The 21,296-nt window shown below is 37.9% G+C and overlaps 1 protein-coding gene and 1 pseudogene across 5 annotated transcripts in view; both read right to left on the bottom strand.

Annotated features, from left to right (window-relative positions):
• MIGA1 (mitoguardin 1) overlaps positions 1–21,296 on the bottom strand; it is a 91,375-nt gene that overhangs the window by 19,226 nt on the left and 50,853 nt on the right. For all 5 annotated transcript variants that reach the window (XM_027114142.1, XM_027114143.1, XM_027114145.1 and 2 more), the window contains exon 8: positions 9,245–9,345. In XM_027114142.1, coding sequence (XP_026969943.1) covers positions 9,245–9,345 — 101 coding nt within the window. The remainder of the gene's footprint in view (positions 1–9,244; positions 9,346–21,296) is intronic.
• On the bottom strand, positions 1,465–8,711 carry LOC113624250 (40S ribosomal protein S11-like; annotated as a pseudogene).

Here is a 21,296-nt window from a genome sequence, read left to right as displayed (position 1 = left end):
AATGTCTTAAGGACTTCCCTGGTGACGCAGCGGGTAAGAATCCGCCTGCCAATGCAGGAGGCACGGGTTCGATTCCCTGTTCCAGGAAGATCCCACATGCTGCGGAGCAACTAAGTCCATGCGCCACAACTACTGAGCCTGCGCTCTGGAGCCCGCAAGCCACAACCACTGAGCCCACGTGCTGCAACTACTGAAGCCCACGCGCCTAGAGCCCGTGCTCCACAACAAGAGAAGCCACCGCAATGAGAAGCCTGCACGCCACAACGAACAGTAGCCCCGCTCGCCACAACTAAAGAAAGACCACGCACAGCAGCAAGACCCAACGCAGCCAAAAAAGTAAAAATAAAATTAAATCTTTAAAAAAAAAAAGTCTTAAATTTTTTAAAGCAAAAAGCAAATCACTAAGATGATGGCTTAAATTCTCATTTTAGCATGTATCTTACAGGAAGAATTTTTTTGACAAAATTCCCAAAAACTTTTTAGAAGGTTTCAGAAAAAGATTAACATTTTACTAGAGCCGTTGCTTCAGAAGCAGTCAGAAACACAGTTTAATCTCTGCATAACATGCAATTTACCATGAAAAAGGGTTCTTTTTCTTTGCTGGCTGAAACTTGAAATGTGTTTTATTTCTAAATTATTTAACATCCCAAATTACTTCCCCCTTGCCCTCCATGAGATGTCTTATCTTCTTTGACAAGCAATGACTTTGCTGAATGTGAAGTAGTATTTTTAAAAGCCTTAATATTTTTAAAAGCCTCTGAACAACCATGAAAGAAATGTCCAAAGTTCCAAAACTATTATAAGCTGGGGCATAAAATAGGCTAAGTTCAATTTTAATACAGACTATTTTTTACATTTACACTTTCCTTTCAAAATAATCACGTAAAATTACAAATAGGACTTACAGTTAAAGAAAGCGGGCTGATTGTATCGCCTATGTCACTAATAGAAAAGAAATAAAAAAGGAAATAAACCCACAATAACCACCTTCTAAAACAGCCCTCATGATGATTCTCTCTTCCTGGTACTTCATACCTCGTCCCATGTTGAAGAGGGCTGACCTGTGTAACCAATAACATATAGCAATAATGGAGTGTGATTTCTGAGGCTAGATTATAACAGTCACTGCTTCTGTCTCACTCTCTCTTGGGGAAGCCAGGTGCCACGTTGTGAACAGGCTCCAGCAGTCTTATTGAAGTCCATAAAACCGTAAAAACTTAGGTTTTCTACCAACAGGGAGCACCAACATGCCATTCATGTAAGTGATCTTGGGGCAGATTCTCCAGCTCCAGTTAACCTTCAGATGACTGTAGCCCCAGCCAACATACTTGACTACAACTTCACAAAAGACCTCAAGCCAGAACCATTTCCTAATTCTTGACCCTCAGAACAATGAGATAATAAATATTTGCTATTGTTATTACTGTATGGGAAATAACTGGGGGAGTGGGCAGGCGTCCAGTCTCAGAATTTCTGGAATCACTTCTTCGTGCTGGCAACCTCGGTGACCTTGAGCATGCTGAACTCGCAGTCTTGATCAGGGGCCAGCCTCCCCCACTGTGACAATGTCACCAATCTGGATGGCCCTGAAGCAGGGGGACAGGTCCATGGACATATTCTTATGTATTTTTGGATGTAGTGGAGGTAGTCTCAGCGGACAACAATAGTCCTCTGCATCTTCATCTTGGTCACCACACCAGATAGGATGCGCCCTCAGATGGAGACATTACCAGTAAAGGGACATTTCTTGTCAATGTAGGTGCCCTCAATGGCCTTCCAGGTGCCTTGAAGCCCAGGCCAATGTTCTTGTATTGTGGGAGCTTCTCCTCGACAGTTTCTCCAAGCAGGACCCTCTTTTTATTTTGAAAGATGGTATCTGCTGCCTTTGGTAGGGACGCTCAGTCCAGGAGTCACTCCTTATCTAATATATGTGGCTTCACAATTAAATACCAAAACGACGGGCTCCTTGGATTAGCCCTAGGATTTAGTTCTCACAGGACTAACCCTAAGGCCCAAGAGCTCCAGAAAACCACCCCATAAGACTTGGATTTTAAGAAGGACTCCTAAAATGCTTGTGCCTCTATTAAACTCCAAGTGTGAAACCCCCAGGACTTAGAAGGCTCTAATCTAGATTAACACAAAGACACATGCCCTCTACTTGATTTAATCCCTAGGAAATTGAGGACTCTGGCAATTAACTCCCAAACTGGGGCATGTGGTCCCACTCTTTAGCACACACTTCTGAGACCCAGGACAGGACCTACAGCGTTGGCACCAGCCCCCAGCCCACACCTGAATTCTACTGGTTTTAGGACAATAAGTTGTGGGTAATTTATTACATAGCAATGGATAACTAATATAACAGTGGAAATAATACTAAGAGCAAAAGGAAGACACACAGATTTCCAAACACTGGAAAGCAAATGGAAGTGTGTGGACAGATGAAAGAGATGAGGAAGCCATAGTCCAGAAAAAGTTCAAGAGGGGATACAGTCAAAGAGGAGACATTTGCTAAGCAGAGCCTCAAAGAGAACCAGGCTCACAGTGAGCAGGTATGAGGGCAGGACTGAAGAAGAGGGATTGAAAATAGTAGTTTAAATGAAAGTCTGTCCAAACAACTGTAGTTGTCCTATATCTTATTCTACTCTCTGCCCCAGAAAAAAAGAATTTGCAACCAGAGAACATTTCTCTTTAAAAATTACTTGAACGGGGGCCTCCCTGGTGGCGCAGTGGTTAAGAACCTGCCTGCCAACGCAGGGGACACGGGTTCGAGCTCAGGTCCGGGAAGATCCCACGTGCTGCGGAGCAACTAAGCCCGTGCGCCACAACTTCTGAGCCTGTGCTCTAGTGCCCGCGAGCTACAACTACTGAGCCCAAGTGCCACAACTACTGAAGCCCACATGTCTAGAGCCCGTGCTCCGCAACAAGAGAAGCCACCACAGTGAGAAGCCTGTGCACTGCAACGAAGAGTAGCCCCCGCTCGCCCCAACTAGAGAAAGCCCTCGCGTAGCAACGAAGACCCAATGCAGCCAAAAATAAATAAATAATATAAACTTAATAAAAAAAAAAATTACTTGAACGGAAATTCCCTGGCAGTCCAGCGGTTAGGACTCCATGCTTTCACTGCCAAGGGCCTGGGTTCAATACCTGGTCAGGGAACTAAGATCTCACAAGCTGCATGGTGTAGCCAAAAAACAAACAAACAAAAATTACTTGAACTACCTGGGGAAAGTAAGTCTGCTAGGGTGAGTGATGGGTCCCCCAGAGTAAGGCCCTCTTCATTCTGCATCCAGGTGTGCCCTGACTATTATTAGGCTCTTTACAGACCATTCATCCTAAAGAAAAGCCTGCCAATCAGCAACCTCAAAGAAGCCAACTGAGCCCAGTTATCCTTCCTGTTCACCTATTCAAGGAAGAAACAAACAGAAAACAATGCTCTCAACCTCCACAATCTACCTAAGGAAATCAGTCCAGTCACCAGCTAAACTTTCACATTTAAAAGGAAAACCACTGGCACAAGAATGAGAGCCCAAAATAAAAGAGACAAATTGACCCCAGAGGAAGTAAGATAATTCTGGATCGCTATAAACAAGTGCTATCAAATCAGAGAGGTACATCAAAAGCTTTCCAAGCTTCCCTTTAGACTATAAGTATAGGTATCTGAATTATAAGAAATAAAATTTTTTCTCTTTAAAGAGCACCCTAAAATTTATATATTAAACATGCACACAGTGCAGAGTGGTAGTTCTAAGAAAAACTAAATTTACAGCTAAAAACTCTCTCTCTGAAATATTAGTTTCTACCTATCAAATGACAATCTCTTTAACAGATGGGAGAGTTAGGAGAGTACTCAATGCAGTGGTACCCTAACATTAAAAAGACTTTTCAGAACTTGAAAATAAGCTAAGTGAAAGAACATCAAACACAAAAGATCATATATTGAGTGATTCTATTTGTATGAAATGCCCAGGATAGGCAAATTCATAGAAACAGAAGGTATAGGAGTAAGTGCCAAGGGCGATTAGGCAGAGAAAAGGGAGAGAAAAGGGAGCGATGACCAATAGGGAGGAGTTTCTTTTGGGGGTGATAAAAATTTTCTAGAATTAGAAAGTTTGCACACCTCTGAATATACTAAAAAACACTGAATTGTATACTTTAAAACAGTGAATTTTATAGTATGTGAATTATATCTCAATAAAGCTATTATTTAAAAAAAAGACTTTTCAGAGAAAAAAGGCTCTGGTTCCAAACCAACGTTTGGCAAAGCTTATACAGGAAAATTTTGTTAATCACTTTCACAAATGACTGACCAACCTTAGAGAAAAGCCTATGCCAGGACTTGTTTTAATCTAAATAGGTGAAAACTCTTTCTGATAATTCTGAATAAAGCTTTCAAATGATCACAAACTGTTTAACTTCATAAGCAGTTCTGGTCTTATTTTCTTAGTAACTTTCTTCATTAAGCACTTTTTCTTAAGTGCTTGGCATATAGTAAATGCTATTAAAAATAATTTAACAAACATTTCTTAGTACGCAATTTATCTTGGAACATTCACATTCTGAGATCATACATTTATACCCTAGAAGCATTCCTAGGAGGTTTCTCAGATAGTGAGCCCTTCTTGTGGTATTCATGCATTTTGTTTTCCATAAGATTTTTTTTAGTTTATCAAAGCTTTGTAACTTAAACCACAAATTTAAAGTGAGTACAATGAATACTTGGCAAATTTTTTTTTTTTTGGCGGTACGCGGGCCTCTCACTGTTGTGGCCTCTCCCGTTGTGGAGCACAGGCTCAGCGGCCATGGCTCACGGGCCCAGCCGCTCTGTGGCACGTGGGATCTTCCCGGACCGGGGCACGAACCCGTGTCCCCTGCATCGGCAGGCAGACTCTCAACCACTGCGCCACCAGGGAAGCCCGGCAAAATATTTTTTAAGGTTGCATATTATAAAGAAACTTCAGAGCAATTTGCTCTAAAGGTATGTTGTTCTTCACAGTGGAAAAAATGCAAAGTGACTTGCAATTCTCTTTACAAACCATTTAGGACATAAGTGTCTACAGCAAGAAAGATAAAAAGCATTTGACAAAATAAAACATCCTTTTATGATAAAAATTCTCAACAACTTGGCATAGAAGGAATGCACCTCAACATAATAAAGGCCACATATGACAAGCCCACAGCTAACATCATATTCAACACTGAAAGGTCGAAAACTCTTTCTCTAAGATCAGGAACAAGACAAGGGTGCCCACTCTCACCAATCCTATTTAACATAGCACTGTTAAGTTCTAGCCAGAGCAATTAGGCAAGAGACACAAAGAAAAGACATTCAAATCAGAAAGAAGTAAAACTGCCTCTGTTTGTACATGATATGATCTTATACACAGAAAAATCCTAAAGACTCCACCAAAAAACGATTAGAACTAATAAACAAATTCAGTAAAGTTTGCAGGATACAAAAATCAGTTCCATTTCTATGCCCTAAAACAAACTATCAAAAAGAGAAATTAAGAAAAGTCCCATTTACAATAGCATGAAAAAGAGTAAAACACTTAGGAATAAATTTAACCAAGGAAATGAAAAATCTGTAGAGTGAAAACTATAATATTTTGATGAAGAAACTAAAGAAGACACGAATAAATGAAAAGACACTCATGTTCATGGATCAGAAGAATTAATACTGTTAAAATGTCCATACTATCTAGAGCCATTAGAGATTCATTGCAATCCCTATCAAAATTCCAATGGAATTTTCCACAGAAACAGAAAAAAAAAATCCTAAAATTTGTGTGGAAACACAAAAGACCCCAACTAGCCAGAGCAATCCTAAGAAAGAACAAAACTGGAGGTATTCTACTTCCTGATTTCATACAATAATACAAAGCTGAAGTAATCACACAGTATCATACTAGTATAAAAACAGACACAGACCAATGGAACAGAACCAAGAGCCCAGAAATAACCCTTGCATATAAAGTCAACCAATATTTGACAAAAGGGCCAAGAATATTCAGTGGGGAAAGGATTCTTCAATAAATGGTAGTGGGAAAACTGGATAACCACATGCAGAAAGACATTGGAACCCTATTTTACACCACTCACAAAAATTAACTCAAAATGAATTAAAGACATAAACATAAGACCTGAAACCATAAAACTCCTAAAAAAAAAAATAGGGAGAAAAAGCTCCTTGACATTTGTCTTGACAACAATATTTTGGATATGACACCCAAAGCACAAGCAACAAGGCAAAAATAAACAAGTGGGACTGGATTAAACTAAAAAGCTTCTGTACAGAAAAAGAAACAATCGACATAATGAAAAGGCAACCTACAGAATGGGAAAAAATATTTGCAAACCATCTATCTGAATAGACCTGAATAGACATTTTTCCGAAGAAGACACAAATGGCCAACAGGTACATTAAAAGGTGTTAAACATCACTAATCATTAGGGAAATGCAAGTCAAAACTATAATGAAACATCACCTCAAACAGAATAGCTATCAGCAAAAAGACAAAAGATAACAAATGCTGGCGAGGATGTGGAGAAAAGGAAACCCTGGTGCATGGTTGGTAGAAATGTAAACTGGTACAGCTACTATGGAAAACAATATGGATGTTCCTGAAAAAATTAAAAATATAATTCAGCAATCCTACTTCTTTTCTAGGTATATACCAAAAAATATAATTCAGGGTTTCCCTGGTGGCGTAGTGGTCAAGAATCTGCCTGCCAATGCAGGTGACATTGGGTTTGAGCCCTGGTCCGGGAAGATCCCACATGCCACAGAGCAACTAAGCCTGCGCGCCACAACTACTGAGCCTGCGCTCTAGAGCCCACGAGCCACAACTACTGAGCCTGCATGCCACAACCACTAAAGCTCGTGCGCCTAGAGCCTGTGCTCCGCAAAAAGAGAAGCCACTGCAATGAGAAGCCCAAGCACCGCAACAAAGAGGAGCCCCCACTTGCCGCAACCACAGAAAAGCCCGCATGCAGCAATGAGGACCCAACGCAGCCAAAAATAGAAACAAAATAAAATAAAAAAATTTTAAAAATATATATGTATATAATTCAGCAATCCTACTGTTTTTCGGGTATATATCAAAAAAAAATGAAATCACTATCTTGAGATATCTGCATTCCCATGTTCGTTGCAGCACTATTCACAATAGCCAAGAAATGGAAACAAGTCAAATGTCCATCAATGGATGAATGGATAGAGAAGATGTGGTATACATATATTTATACATATTCAATGGAATATTATTCATCCATGAGAAAGAAAGAAATCCTGCCATTAACAATATGTATGGGGCAGGGCCTTGAAGGCATTATGTTACGTGAAGTCAGACAGAGAAAGACAAATACAGTTCACCCTTCAACAGTGTGCTGGTTAGGGGTGCTGACCCCCCATGTGGTTGAAAATAGTCATCCCATGGTTTCCTCAAAGGACTGGTTCCAGGACCTGCCTCGGACACCAAAATCCTCAGATGCTCAAGTCCTATTGTTGGCCCTTAGTATTCGCAGTTTCACATCCTCGGATTCAACCAACTGCAGATAATGTAGTATGTATTTATTGAAAAAAAATCCACGTATAAATGCACCTACACAGTTCAAACCTATGCAGTTCCAGGGTCAACTGTATCACATACATGTGGGATCTAAAAAAGCCAAACCCATAAAAACAGAGATTTAGAATGGTGAGTGCCAGGAACTGGGGGTGGGAAAAATGGGGAGATGCTGGTCGAAGGGTACAAATGTCCAGTCAGAAGATGAGTAAGTTCTGAGGATCTAATGTACAGCATAGTGACCCCAGTTAACAATACTACATTATATGCTTGAAAGTTGCTAAGAGAGTAGATCTTAAACGTTCCCACCACAAAGAAAAAAAGGTAATCATGTGAGGTGCTGGATGTGTTAACTAACCTTACTGTGTTCATTATTCCACAATATATGTGTATCAAATCATCACTTAGTACAGCTTAAACTTACACCAAGTTATATGTCAACTATATCTCAATAAAGCTAGAAAAAACAGAAAGATAACCCTGTCTATATAGAATAGTAAAAAGAAGAGGAAATAGGTTCTTCATAAAACAAGTAGATATGTTCTGTGTGTTGCAAACTTACAAGTATAAAAATATAAGGAAAAAGATGAACAATTCAGGAGATGATACTGTGAGCAATAGCTAAAATATACATATACAGAAAAATCTTGAGACAATGAAAGATTATGGTCAGTACAGCTTTAAAAAAGGCAGAATCAAGGTTTAGGGTACAGGGTGTTGGAACACCTAAAGTTTTCCACACTAGAGCTTGAATTCACACATCAATTACAGATGTGTGATACTATCGATATGAAAAAGGACAGCATTAGTATCCAAAATCTACCATAAAAATGAAATAATTCTAAGACAAAATTGGCCATATGTGATTTTTTAAAGCTGTTTCAAGTAGAAAAAGATGACCACTTTGCAATCTTCTCTTTGGATAAAAAATTTAAATCTCAGTGGAAAACAAATTACCCATACATCTGTAATTCAGTGATCACCACTCCTTACACATTAGTGTATTTATATCTAGTCTTCTTTTCCTCAGCCTAAATACTTACATAATATACCACATACATGTTTTTCTTTATTACAAAATTACAAGCATATTCTCTGTATAAAACCTACATACCACTCTTTTCGCTTAACATGTGTTCCCATGTCATTAAAAATTATTGGAAACATGTTTATGGCAATATAATACTTCAAATTATGGATGTTCCATAATTTGGTATTAGACTGTTTTCAGTTTTTCATTATTATTAAAAATGCTACAGTGAATATTTTTATATATAAATCTTTGAATCCGATCATTTCCTTGGAAAAAATATCTAGAGGTATGATCTCTCAGCTAAAGAATCTGAATATGTTTAAGACACTTGATATAAGGTTAATTGCTTTCCGTTGAGACACTTATATGCCTCACCCATAATCCACAGTGTATGAAAGTGCTTATCTAAAGTTTGTGTTTACATGTCCACCTCTCTAAAGAGACTCTAAGCTCCTGTGGGAACTTATATTCATGGTATATTCATCTTTGTATCCTGGTATCTTATCATCTTTGTATCTCTGTATCTATCTACAGAGTTGATACTCAATAAATGGCTACTGAACTGAATTACAGCACAATGGCAAAACTGTATTCTCCACCTAAAAAGAATAAGAAATCCTCATTAGGAACATACATGTCCTACCTCTGCTGCTGAAGCAAAAGAATCGGTTGATGTGACACTCAAGGTGTCTCTCAGGCCAAAGTCATCCATATTCCCCTTCATGGTGATATCTGTATCTTTATCTTAAAAGAAAAGGTGAAAAGTTCAGAAATTGACATTCCTTGTCATTGCCATATTTCATATTCTATGGTTGGTTTTTCTTTTTCTTTTTTCGTTTGAACATCAGTCTTTATTTAGAATTCTGGAATCTAAAAGGAAAACAATACAAATCAATGGGAAATAATCTGACAAGACTCTCAAAGTGCTTCAAACTGATTCTGAACACTGCCAAGAAGAGGAGAAAGTACTATAAAGGAGACATGTTTATTTTTAAAAAATATTAAACTATTTCAGATTTTAAAAGCATCTGAGTAAATAATAACTTAAACTGGTATATAATAACTGGAGTTGGATTATCTACCAGCTATCAGCATATACCACAGATAGCCTGAAACAGAGCAATTTAAGTTGCAAGTGGCCTTGCCCAAATCGGGATAACTGGTAGGTTCATTCAAATTAAATGAATTATTAGCGTAAAATGTTGTCTGGCCAATCACTTGTGATAAACTGACCAATTAAAATAATTCAGGAAGATACCTTCAGTCTCTAAGGTCTACTTTAAAACACTGAAAGGCCCAAAATGATCTGGTTTAGGTCCCTCATGTTTATTCTGCTTACTTGAGGATCAAATATAACTGCCCCAATGATTTTATTTTTATTTATTTTTTGGCCACACTGTGGCGGCTTGTGGGTCTTAGTTCCCCAACCAGGGACTGCAACTGGGCCCCTGGCAGTGAGGGCACAGAGTCCTAACCACTGGACTGCCAGGGAATTCCTCCCCAATGATTTGCAGTGTTGAAAAATTTTAAAGGCATTTGTAAATGGCTAATATGACCATACCAAGACAGGCTACCTATTACCAATACAAAGCATTCTGAACATCGATGTCAATATCTTCACATACTATCATCTAACTGTTAACATTACATTTTCATTGGTACAGCTACTATGGAGAACAGTATGGAGGTTCCTTAAAAAACTAAAAATAGAGCTACCATATGATCTTGCAATCCATTCCTGGGCATATATATGGAGAAAAACATGGTCCGAAAGGATACATGCACCCCAATGTTCATTGTAACACTGTTTACAATAGCCAAGACATGGAAGCAACCTAAATATCCATCAACAGAGGAATGGATAAAGAAGATGTGGTACATATATACAACGGAATCTTATTCAGCCATAAAAAAGAACGAAATAATGCCATTTGCAGCAACATGGATGGACCTAGAGACTGTCATACTAAGTGAAGTAACTCAGGGAAAGAGAAATATCTTAATGATATGGCTTATATGTGGAATCTAAAATGAAATGATACAAATGAACTTATTTACAAAACAGAAACAGACTCACAGACTTAGAGAAGGAACTTATGGTTACCAGGGAGGAAGGGTGGGGGGAAGGGATAGTTAGGGAGTTTGGGATTGACATGTACACACTGCTGTAGTTAAAATGGATAACCAACAAGGACCTACTGATTGGCACAGGGAACTCTGCTCAATATTATGTAACAACCTAAATGGGAAAAGAATTTGAAAAAGAATAGATACATATATATATACATATATAACCAAATCACTTTTCTGTTTATAGTTTTTTAACTATCACAATATTGTTAATCAACTATACTCCAATATAAAATAAAAAGTTTAAAAAAATTACATTTTCAAACAAATTCAGTACTCACTTATAGATGTGACTACATTGTAGCAAGCAACTGATACTCTTCAAATTCTATCACAAGTATGAAAAAAGCAAAGAACAAAATATATACAGATTTTTATTTTGATTTTCAATCTGCTAAATTTGTCAGATACTTAATCTTGTTTGAAAAGAAATCGGAAATCTCTTTGGCTTTCATTAATCCAAGTTTCTATTCCATCATTTTTTCCCAAAATAAAGTTCATTACCTTTACCATAAATGTTCCAAATCCTGTTTACAACCCCCAAGTACCAGAAAACAGACCTTTTGTGATGATCTACAGGAAGTGTAAAGTTTTAAAAAATCCAAACCATCAATTTAGTTGAAACTCAAGTTTTGCCATTTGTATTCCAATCTCTAAGCCAAGCAGAAGGGTGAATTGGGACAAGGTTTATTCCTATTAAGTATCAAAAATAACCATACGCATAGCATATTTTTTTCTACTTTATATCTGATAGGACCATAGTTGACATTTTAACCATTTATCTTCCAAATTTAAGTTATAATTGTTTTCAAATGAAGCTTACATCAATCCTTTTAAAATACCTAACTTGTCAGTTCAAAATCCTACTACTAAATGACTATTAACTGAACAAAATCTGAGGTTAAATTATTCTATTTTCAAAAATAAAAGTTCTTTTACGAATTTAAAATTTTTTCATCAAACTTGAGAACAAAACAACATAATCGTTTTACATTTATAAACAGCTATAAAACTGGTATTTTGGGGCACTCAGGTATCCAGAAAAATTCCCAGTATTCTCTTTTCAGTGCATATATGACCTTTGAAAATACATACACAAACTCTGAGGAATCAATTATTTACAAAATTAAATCAGCATTCATAACTTTCAAACCTTTATCTTCTTAATTATTTTCCATCGTTGGTATTAATTCTGCAAAAAAAAAAATCACACTACAACCTTCATTATGCCAAAGCACGTTTAAAGTGGGATTAAGTTACAAGCCAACTAAGTTAAATCTTGGTTCCATATGCCTTTTGCTATTTTCAGAGTAGAACACAGACATTTATCTTATGTCACTTTACCTTTCAGACATTACCCAGGAGCTGTTAAAAGTCTGTTTTACTTCACTCAACAGTAACCAGCCATTCAATGTCATCCAGATCAGTTACCATGGTTGTATTTTATTTTTTTTAAATCTAACAAAGAAAAGTGGCTCCGAGGAACTGGAAAGTCTTACTCATTAAACCCAACTTCATAAACCACAGACCATATCTCTCATTTCAGTAATTGTTATGATTCCTGGAATGACAGCTTAATAATTTTGAAGAGAAATAATACATCTGTTTTTTAGATAAGCCAATAAGAAGTATAAAGAAAGAATATTGGGCAATATTTAACTGCTTTTGTGCAGTTTTAAAATTTACAATATTAAATTTTTAATTTTTTTTTTTTTTTAAGTTTTAGCTGCATTGGGTCTTTGTTGCTGTGTGAGGGTTTCCCCTAGTTGCAGTGAACGGGGGGCTACTCTTTGTTGCGGTGTGTGAACTTCTCATTGTGGTGGCTTCTCCTGTTGCGGAGCACAGGTTCTAGGAACACGGGCTTTAGTAGCTGTGGCACGCGGGCTCAGTAGTTGTGCCTTGCGGACTCTAGAGTGCAGGTTCAGTAGTTGTGGCAAATGGGCTTAGTTGCTCCGAGGCATGTGGGATCTTCCCGGACCAGGGCTTGAACCTGTGTCCCCTGCATTGGCAGGCGGATCCTTAACTACTGTGCCACCAGGGAAGCCCTGCCAAATATATTCTTTACTCAAGTTTTCGGTTTCTCTTGAAACTTCTCCAACATATAAATTTCTCTCCTTCTGTTCCCTTGCCCCATGCTACCCAGGAACACATACTGTTTTATAATATGCAGCTCAAGTACTATCTAACCCCTGCATGCATTCTCCTCCAAGAACTACCTAATTTGTTGCTTTTATGTAACGCAGTACAGAGAAGATGTTAAAACCATGGGTTCTGGAGCCAGACAGCTTAGATTCAAAGTCTGACTCTGCTACTTTTTAGCTGTGTAACCTTGGGTAAGTTTCTTATCTTCTCCATTCCTCAGTGTTCTCAACTGTAAAATCGGAATAAAATCTACCACACAGGGCTGTGTGAGGATTATACAAGTTAATATAGTCGGCCCTCCATCACTACAGGTTCCACATCAGAGGAGCCAACCAACCACAGATGGGGGGAAAAAAATCCAGAATATTCCAAAAAGCAAAGCTTGAATGTGCTGTGTGCCAAGAACTATTACATAGCACTTACACTGTATTTGCAACTATTTACATAATATTTACATTGTACTAGGTATTATACGTAATCTAGAGATGATTTAAAGTATATGGGAGGATGTGCATAGGTTATATGCAAATACTACGACATTTTATATAAGGGACTTGAGCATCCACGGATTTTGGTATCCATGGGGAGCAGGGATGACTGTATATGTAAAGTAAGCACTGGATAAATGTTAGCTATTCATATTATTATGCAAAAAATAAGGACATACCATTTAATACACCCTCTGAATCTTTATTTAATTACTGCCTGAATATGTAACCTGTCTGTCCAGCTGGACTGAAACAACTTGAGTGGATGAACTTTCTCTTTTTTTCTCTTTCCTTTTTCTTTCATTTTTTCTTTTTTCTGACGGTTCCTACAGTTCTCAGTACAGCATTGAACACATTGCAAACAATTATTTGTTCACATAAACTAAATAAAACTTGTTATTATAGACTGACCATTCTCAACACATGAAAAATCCCTATTTTAAAACCTCTCATGTATTTCCCCTGGGTTATTTTGCTTGTTCTATGACTTTAACTTGTTTTAAGAGCACTCTTAAAATTCTTATGTTTCTAAAATCCAACCCTAAATTAACTAAACTTATGATACTATAAACATGAAATATGCAGCTTAAGCCCCTTAAGGACTCATCATTAACCTTAGAAGTGCCTAAAAGAAAGCTTTCCACATAATTGGATGATTAAATATAAAAAAAATGCTCCATGTGTTGCCTCATTGGCTCTCAGTGGGGCAGCTTTTTTTTTTTTTCCTAACCTTCTTAAATAGTAAATCTAACATTTTTAAGAACATTTTTTTACATGTCTCAATCATCCAGAACTTTTAAAACATTCATGCATAGACATAAACTATGTTCTTTGGAAGAACACTGAAAGTATACTGCTTACTTTTAACTAAATAGTCATATATTTTAGGCTGAAAATCTGACTGGATTCAAGTCTTCCTCCTTCTTTAACAATCTCATAATTCACATATTACTTAAGTTTTTTCCAAAGCAGAATTTGCCTGAAAGTTATACAAAGAAAAAGAAAAAACGAGAGGACACTTCAGCTCTGGTACTTGGAACCTCAAGCCTGGATCTATTTCTTTAAACCAAACCAAGTGGGTTTTATGCATGTCTCACTTTTGCCATGCCCAGGCATATTCTATTTTCTGTCACTTAGAAGGCATCAGGTCTATTTTAACTTCAGCAGGTTCTAGTGGAGATTCCAAAGATGCCACTCTTCTTTTCAAATCCAGGCTGTCCACTGTGGATTTTATAACACCAACAAGAAGAGGGAGCCTGCCAAATGTCTCAATGTCATCTGACTTCTATGTCAGCAGCTATTCTCCAGATGATTTTTAGCAGTTTAAATATGACGTGGAACCTTATCTTTTTTATGGTTTTAATAAAAATGGAAAAGGTCCTGCTGCTGACAAGTTATTTTCCAGAATCTGCTATAACCTCTTAAAATAATTAAGAAATCTAGAAAATTACTGCTGTTCTTTGTTTATCCTGTATGACTATGTGCTCCTTCCACACTGTGGATAATTTTTTACTCTCATTTATTTTAATACTACAGAAAAGTTTGAGAGAAAAAAACAAACTGGAATACAAAAACCAAAAACAACATAGGGGAGGGGGAACTGGATGAAGGTAGTCAAAGGTACAAACTTCCAGGTATGTAATGTAAAACATAATAAATATAATTTACACTATTTGATGTTATATATGAAAGTTGTTAGGAGAGTGAATCCTGGGACTTCCCTGGTGGTCCAGCGGTAAAGAATCCGCCTTAAAATGCAGGGCACACGGGTTCGATCCCTGGTCAGGGAACTAAGATCCCACATACCGCGGGGCAACTAAGCCCATGCCACAACTACTGAGCTTGCGTGCCTCAACTAGAGAGCCTGCGTGCTGCACACCACAGAGCTAAGGCATTCTCAACTCCACATGCCACAACTACAGACCCCTCATGCTCTGGACCCCACGCACCACAACTAGACACAGAAAAACCCACACACCACGACAAGAGAGAAGCCCGTGCACTGCAATGAAAGATCCCGCATGCCTCAACGAAGATCCTGCGTGCTGCAACTGAGACATGACGCAGCCAAATAATAAATAAATAAATCTAAAAAAGAGAGAGTAAATCCTAAGAGTTCACATCACAATAAAATTTTTTTCCCTATTTCTTTTTTTTGTATTGCCTATTTCACCATTTTATTTTTTTATGTAATTTTTTACATCAGGTTCTTATTAGTTATCTATTTTATACATATTAGTGTATATATGTCAATCCCAATCTCCCAAGTCATCCCACCACCACCACCTCCATCCCCGCTCCCCCACTTGGTGTCCATATGTTTGTTCTCTACATCTGTGTCTCTATTTCTGCCTTGCAAACTGGTTCATCTGTACCATTTTTTTTAGATTCCACATATATATTTTAACATATGATATTTGTTTTTCTCTGACTTACTACACTCTGTATGACAGACTGTAGGTCCATCCATGTCTCTACAAACAACCCAATTTTGTTCCTTTTTATGGCTGAGTAATATTCTATTGTATATATGTACCACATCTTCTTTATCCATTTGTCTGTCGATGGGAATTTAGGTTGCTCCCATGATCTGGCTATTGTAAACAGTGCTGCAATGAACATTGGGGTGCGTGTGTCTTTTTGAATTATGGTTTTCTCTTGGTATATGCCCAGTAGTGAGACTGCTGGGGCACACAGTAGTTCTAATTTTAGTTTTTTAATGAAACTCCATACTGTTCTCCAGAATACCAATTTACATTCCCACCAACACTGCAAGAGGGTTCCCTTTTCTCCACACCCTCTCCAGCATTTGTTTGTAGACTTTCTGATGATGCCTCATTGTAGTTTTGATTTGCATAATAATTAGTGATGTTCAGGAGCTTTTCACATGCCTCTTGGCCATCTGTATGTCTTCTTTGAAGAAATGTCTATTTAGGTCTTCTGTCCATTTTCTGATTGGCTTGTTTGTTTTTTTTTCATATTGAGCTGCATGAGCTGTTTACATATTTTGAAGATTAATCCTTTGTCTGTTGATTCATTTGCAAATATTTTCTCCCATTCTGAGGGTTGTCTTCTCGTCTTGTTTATGGTTTCCTTTGCTGTGCAAAAGCTTTTAAGTTTCATTAGGTCCCATTTGTTTATTTTTGTTTTTATTTCCATTGCTCGAGGAGGCGGGTCAAAAAAGATCTTGCTGTGATTTATGTCAAAGAGTGTTCTTCCTATGTTTTCCTCTAAGAGTTTTATAGTGTCTGCTCTTACATTTGGGTCTTTAATCCATTTTGAGTTTATTTTTGTGTATGGTGTTAGGAAGTGTTCTAGTTTCATTCTTCTACATGTAACTGTCCAGTTTTCCCAGCACCACTTATTGAAGAGGTTGTCTTTTCTCCATTGTATACCCTTGCCTCCTTTGTCATAGATTAGTTGACCATAGGTGCATGGGTTTATCTCTAGGCTTTCTATCCTGTTTCACTGATCTATATTTCTGTTTTTGTGCCAGTACCATATTGTCTTAATTACTGTAGTTTTGTAGTACAGTCTTAACTCAGGGAGTCTGATTCCTCCAGCTCCATTTTTTTCCTCAAGATTGCTTTGGCTATTCAGGGTCTTTTTTGTCTCCAAACAAATTTTAAGATTTCTTTGTTCTAGTTCTGTAAAAAATGCCACTGGTAATTTGATAGGGATTGCACTGAATCTGTAGATTGCTTTGGGTAGAATAGTCATTTTCACAATACTGATTCTTCCAATCCAAGAACATGGTATATCTCTCCATCTGTTTGTGTCACCTTTGATTTCTTTCATCAGTGTCTTATACTTTTCTGAGTACAGGTCTTTTACCTCCTTAGGTAGGTTTATTCCTAGGTATTTTATTCTTTTCTTTGCAACGGTGAATGGGATTGTTTCCTTAATTTCTCTTTCTGATCTTTTGTTGTTACCGTATAGGAACTCAAAAGATTTCTGTGCATTAATTTTGTATCCTGCAACTTTACCAAATTCATTGATTAGCTGTAGTAGTTTTCTCGTGGCATCTTTAGGATTATCCATATATAGTATCATGTCATCTCCAAACAGTGATAGTTTTACTTCTTCGTTTTCCAATTTGTATTCCTTTTATTTCTTTTTCTTCTCTGATTGCCATGTCTAGGACTTCCAAAACTATGTTGAATAACAGTGGAGAGAGTGGACATTCTTCTCTTGTTCCTGATCTTAGAGGAAATGCTTCCACTTTTTCACCATTGAGAATCATGTTTGTTGTGGGTTTGTAATATATGGCCTTTATTATGTTGAGGTAGGTTCCCTTTATGCCCACTTTCTGGAGAGTTTTTATCATAAATGGGTGTTGAATTTTGTCAAAAGCTTTTTCTGCATCTGTTGAGATGATCATATGGTTTTTATTCTTTAATTTGTTAGTATGGTGTATCACACTGATTGATTTGTGTATACTGAAGAATCCTTGCATCCCTGGGATAAATCCCACTTGATCATGGTATATGATCCTTTTAATGTGTTGTTGCATTCCGTTTGCTAGTATTTTGTTGAGGATTTTTGCATCTATATTCATCAGTGGCATTGGTCTGTAATTTTCTTTTTTTGTAGTATTTTTGTCTGGTTTTGGTATCAGGGTGATGGTAGCCTCGTAGAATGAGTTTGGGAGTGTTTCTTCCTCTGCAGTTTTTTGGAAGAGTTTGAGAAGGATGGGTGTTAGCTCATCTCTATGATAGAGCTCACTGTGAAGCCATGTGGTTCTGGACTTTTGTTTGTTAGAAGATTTTTAATCACAGTTTCAATCTCATTACTTGTGACTGGTCTGTTCATATTTTCTATTTCTTCCTAGTTCAGTCTTGGAAGGTTATACCTTTCTAAAAATTTGTCCATTTCTTCCAGGTTGTCCATTTTATTGGCATAGAGTTGCTTGTAGTAGTCTCTTATGATGCTTTGTATTTCTGTGGTGTCCGTTTTAACTTCTCCTTTTTCATTTCTAATTTTATTGATTTGAGCCCTCTCCCTCTTTTTCTTCATGAGGATGGCTAAAGGATTATCAATTTTGTTCACCTTCTCAGAGAACCAGCCTTTAGTTTCACTGATCTTTCCTACTGTTTTCTTTGTTTCTATTTCATTTATTTCTGCTCTAATTTTTATCATTTCTTTCCTTCTACTAACTTTAGGTTTTGTTTGTTCTTCTTTCTTTAGATCCTTTAGGTGTAAGTTTAGATTGTTTATTTTTCTTGTTTCTTGAGGTAGGACTGTATTGCTATAAACTTCCCTGTTAAAACTGCTTTTGCTGCATCCCATAGGTTTTGGATGGTCGTGTTTTCGTTGTCATTTGTCTCTAGGTGTCTTTTGATTTCCTCTTTGATTTCTTCAGTGATCTCTTGGTTATCTAGTAATGTACTGTTTAGCCTCCATGTGTTTGTTTTTTTTATGTTTATTTTCCTGTAATTATTTCTAATCTCATAGCGTTGTGGTTGGAAAAGATGCTTGATATGATTTCAATTTTCTTAACTTTACCGAGTCTTGATTTGTGACCCAAGATGTGATCTATCCTGGAGAATGTTCCATGTGCACTTGAGAAGAAAGTGTATTCTGTTGTTTTTGGATGGAATGTCCTATAAATATCAATTAAGTCCATCTTGTTTAATGTATCATTTACAGCTTGTGTTTTCTTATTTATTTTCATTTTGGATGATCTGTCCATTGGTGAAAGTGGGGTGTTGAAGTCCACTACTATGAATGTGTTACTGTCGATTCCCCCTTTTATGGCTGTTAGAATTTGCCTTATGTATTGAGGTGCTCTTATGTTGGGTGCATAAATATTTACCATTGTTATATCTTCTTCTTGGATTGATCCCTTGATCATTATGTAGTGTCCTTCACTGTCTCTTGTAATAATCTTTATTTTAATGTCTATTTTGTCTGATATGAGAATTGCTACTCCAGCTTTCTTTTGATTTCCATTTGCATGGAATATCTTTTTCCATCCCCACACTTTCAGTCTGTATGTGCCTCTAGGTCTGAAGTGGGTCTCTTGTAGACAGCATATATATGGGTCTTGTTTTTGTATCCATTCAGCAAGCCTGTGTCTTTTGGTTGGAGCATTTAATCCATTCACGTTTAAGGTAATTATTGATATGTATGTTCCTATTACCATTTTCTTAATTGTTTTGGGTTTCTTTTTGTAGGCCCTTTTCTGTTCTTGTGTTTCCCACTTAAGAGAAGTTCCTTTAGCATTTATGGTAGAGCTGGTTTGGTGGTGCTGAATTATCTTAGCTTTTGCTTGTCTGTAAAGCTTTTGATTTCGCCATCAAAACTCAATGAGATCTTTGCCATGTAATCTTGGTTGTAGGTTCTTCCCTTTCATCACTTTAAATATATCATGCCACTCCCTTCTGGCTTGTAGCGTTTCACCTGATATCAGCTGTTAACCTTATGGGAGTTCCCTTGTATGTTATTTGGCATTTTTCCCTTGTTGCTTTTAATACTTTTTCTTTGTCTTTAATTTCTTTTTTAAAAATAAATTTATTTATTTATTTTTGGCTGCATTGGGTCTTCATTGCTGCATGCCGGCTTCCTCTAGTTGCAGCGAGTGGGGGCTTCTCTTCCTTGCAGTGGGCAGGCTTCTCACTGCGGTGGCTTCTCTTGTTGCAGAACACAGGCTGTAGGTGCGCAGGCTTCAGTAGTTGCGGTGCACAGGCTTAGTTGCTCCGCGGCATGTGGGATCTTCCTGGACCAGGGCTCGAACCCATGTCCCCTGCATTGACAGACGGATTCTTAACCACTGCGCCACCAGGGAACTTCCTTGTCTTTAATTTTTGTCAATTTGATTACTATGTGTCCCGTGTGTTTTTCCTTGAGTTTATCCTGCCTGGGACTCTCTGTGCTTCCTGGACTTGGGTGGCTATTTCCTTTCCCATGTTAGGGAAGTTTTCAATATAATCTCTTCAAATATTTTCTCAGGTCCTTTCTCTCTCTTTTCTCCTTCTGGGACCCCTATAATGCAAATGTTGGTGTGTTGAATGTCGTCCCAGAGGTCTCTTAGGCTGTGCTTCTTTTCATTCTTTTTCCTTTATTCTGTTCCACGGCAGTGAATTCCACCATTCTGTCTTCCAAGTCATTTATCCATTCTTCTGCCTCAGTTATTCTGCTATTGATTCCTTCTAGTGTATTTTTCATTTCAGTTATTGTACTGTTGATCTCTGTTTGTTCTTTAATTCTTCTAGGTCTTTGTTAAACATTTACTGCATCTTCTCGATCTTTGCCTCCATTCTTTTTCCGAGGTCCTGGATCATCTTCACTATCATTATCCTGAATTCTTTTTCTGGAAGGTTGCCTATCTCCACTTCATTTAGTTGTTTTTCTGGGGTTTTATATTGTTCCTTCATCTGGTACATAGTCCTCTGCTTTTTCATTTTGTCTGTCTTTCTGTGAATGGGGTTTTAATTCCACAGGCTGCAGAATTGTAGTTCTTCTTGTTTTTGCTGTCTGCCCTCTGGTTGATGAAGCTAAGAGGCTTGTGCAAGCTTCCTGATGGGAGGGACTGGTGGTGGGTAGAGCTGGATGTTGCTCTCATGGACAGAGCTCAGTAAAACTTTAATCTGCTTGTCTGCTGATGGGTGGGGCTGAGTTCCTTCCCTGTTGGTTGTTTAGCCTGAGGCGACCCAGCGCTGGAGCCTACAGACCCTTTGGTGGGGCTTATGGCACACTCTGGGAGGGCTCACACCAAGAAGTACTTCCCAGAACTTCTGCTGTCAGTGTCCTTGTCCCCACGGTGAGCCACCACCACCCTGTCTCTGCAGGAGACCCTCCAACACTAGCAGGTAGGTCTGGGTCAGTCTCCTATGGGGTCACTCCTCCTTTCCCTGGGTCCTGATCGCACACTACTTTGTGTGTGCCCTCCAAGAGTGGAGTCTCTGTTTCCCCCAGACCTGTCGAAGCCCTGCA

The sequence above is a fragment of the Aethalodelphis obliquidens genome, unplaced genomic scaffold, assembly GCF_003676395.1.
Source record: "Aethalodelphis obliquidens isolate GAN/ISIS:26980383/991018 unplaced genomic scaffold, ASM367639v1 scaffold13, whole genome shotgun sequence".
Classification (NCBI taxonomy): domain Eukaryota; kingdom Metazoa; phylum Chordata; class Mammalia; order Artiodactyla; family Delphinidae; genus Aethalodelphis; species Aethalodelphis obliquidens.
The sequence above is the reverse complement of the archived record's forward strand: the minus strand, read 5'-3'. Positions and strand labels throughout refer to the sequence as shown.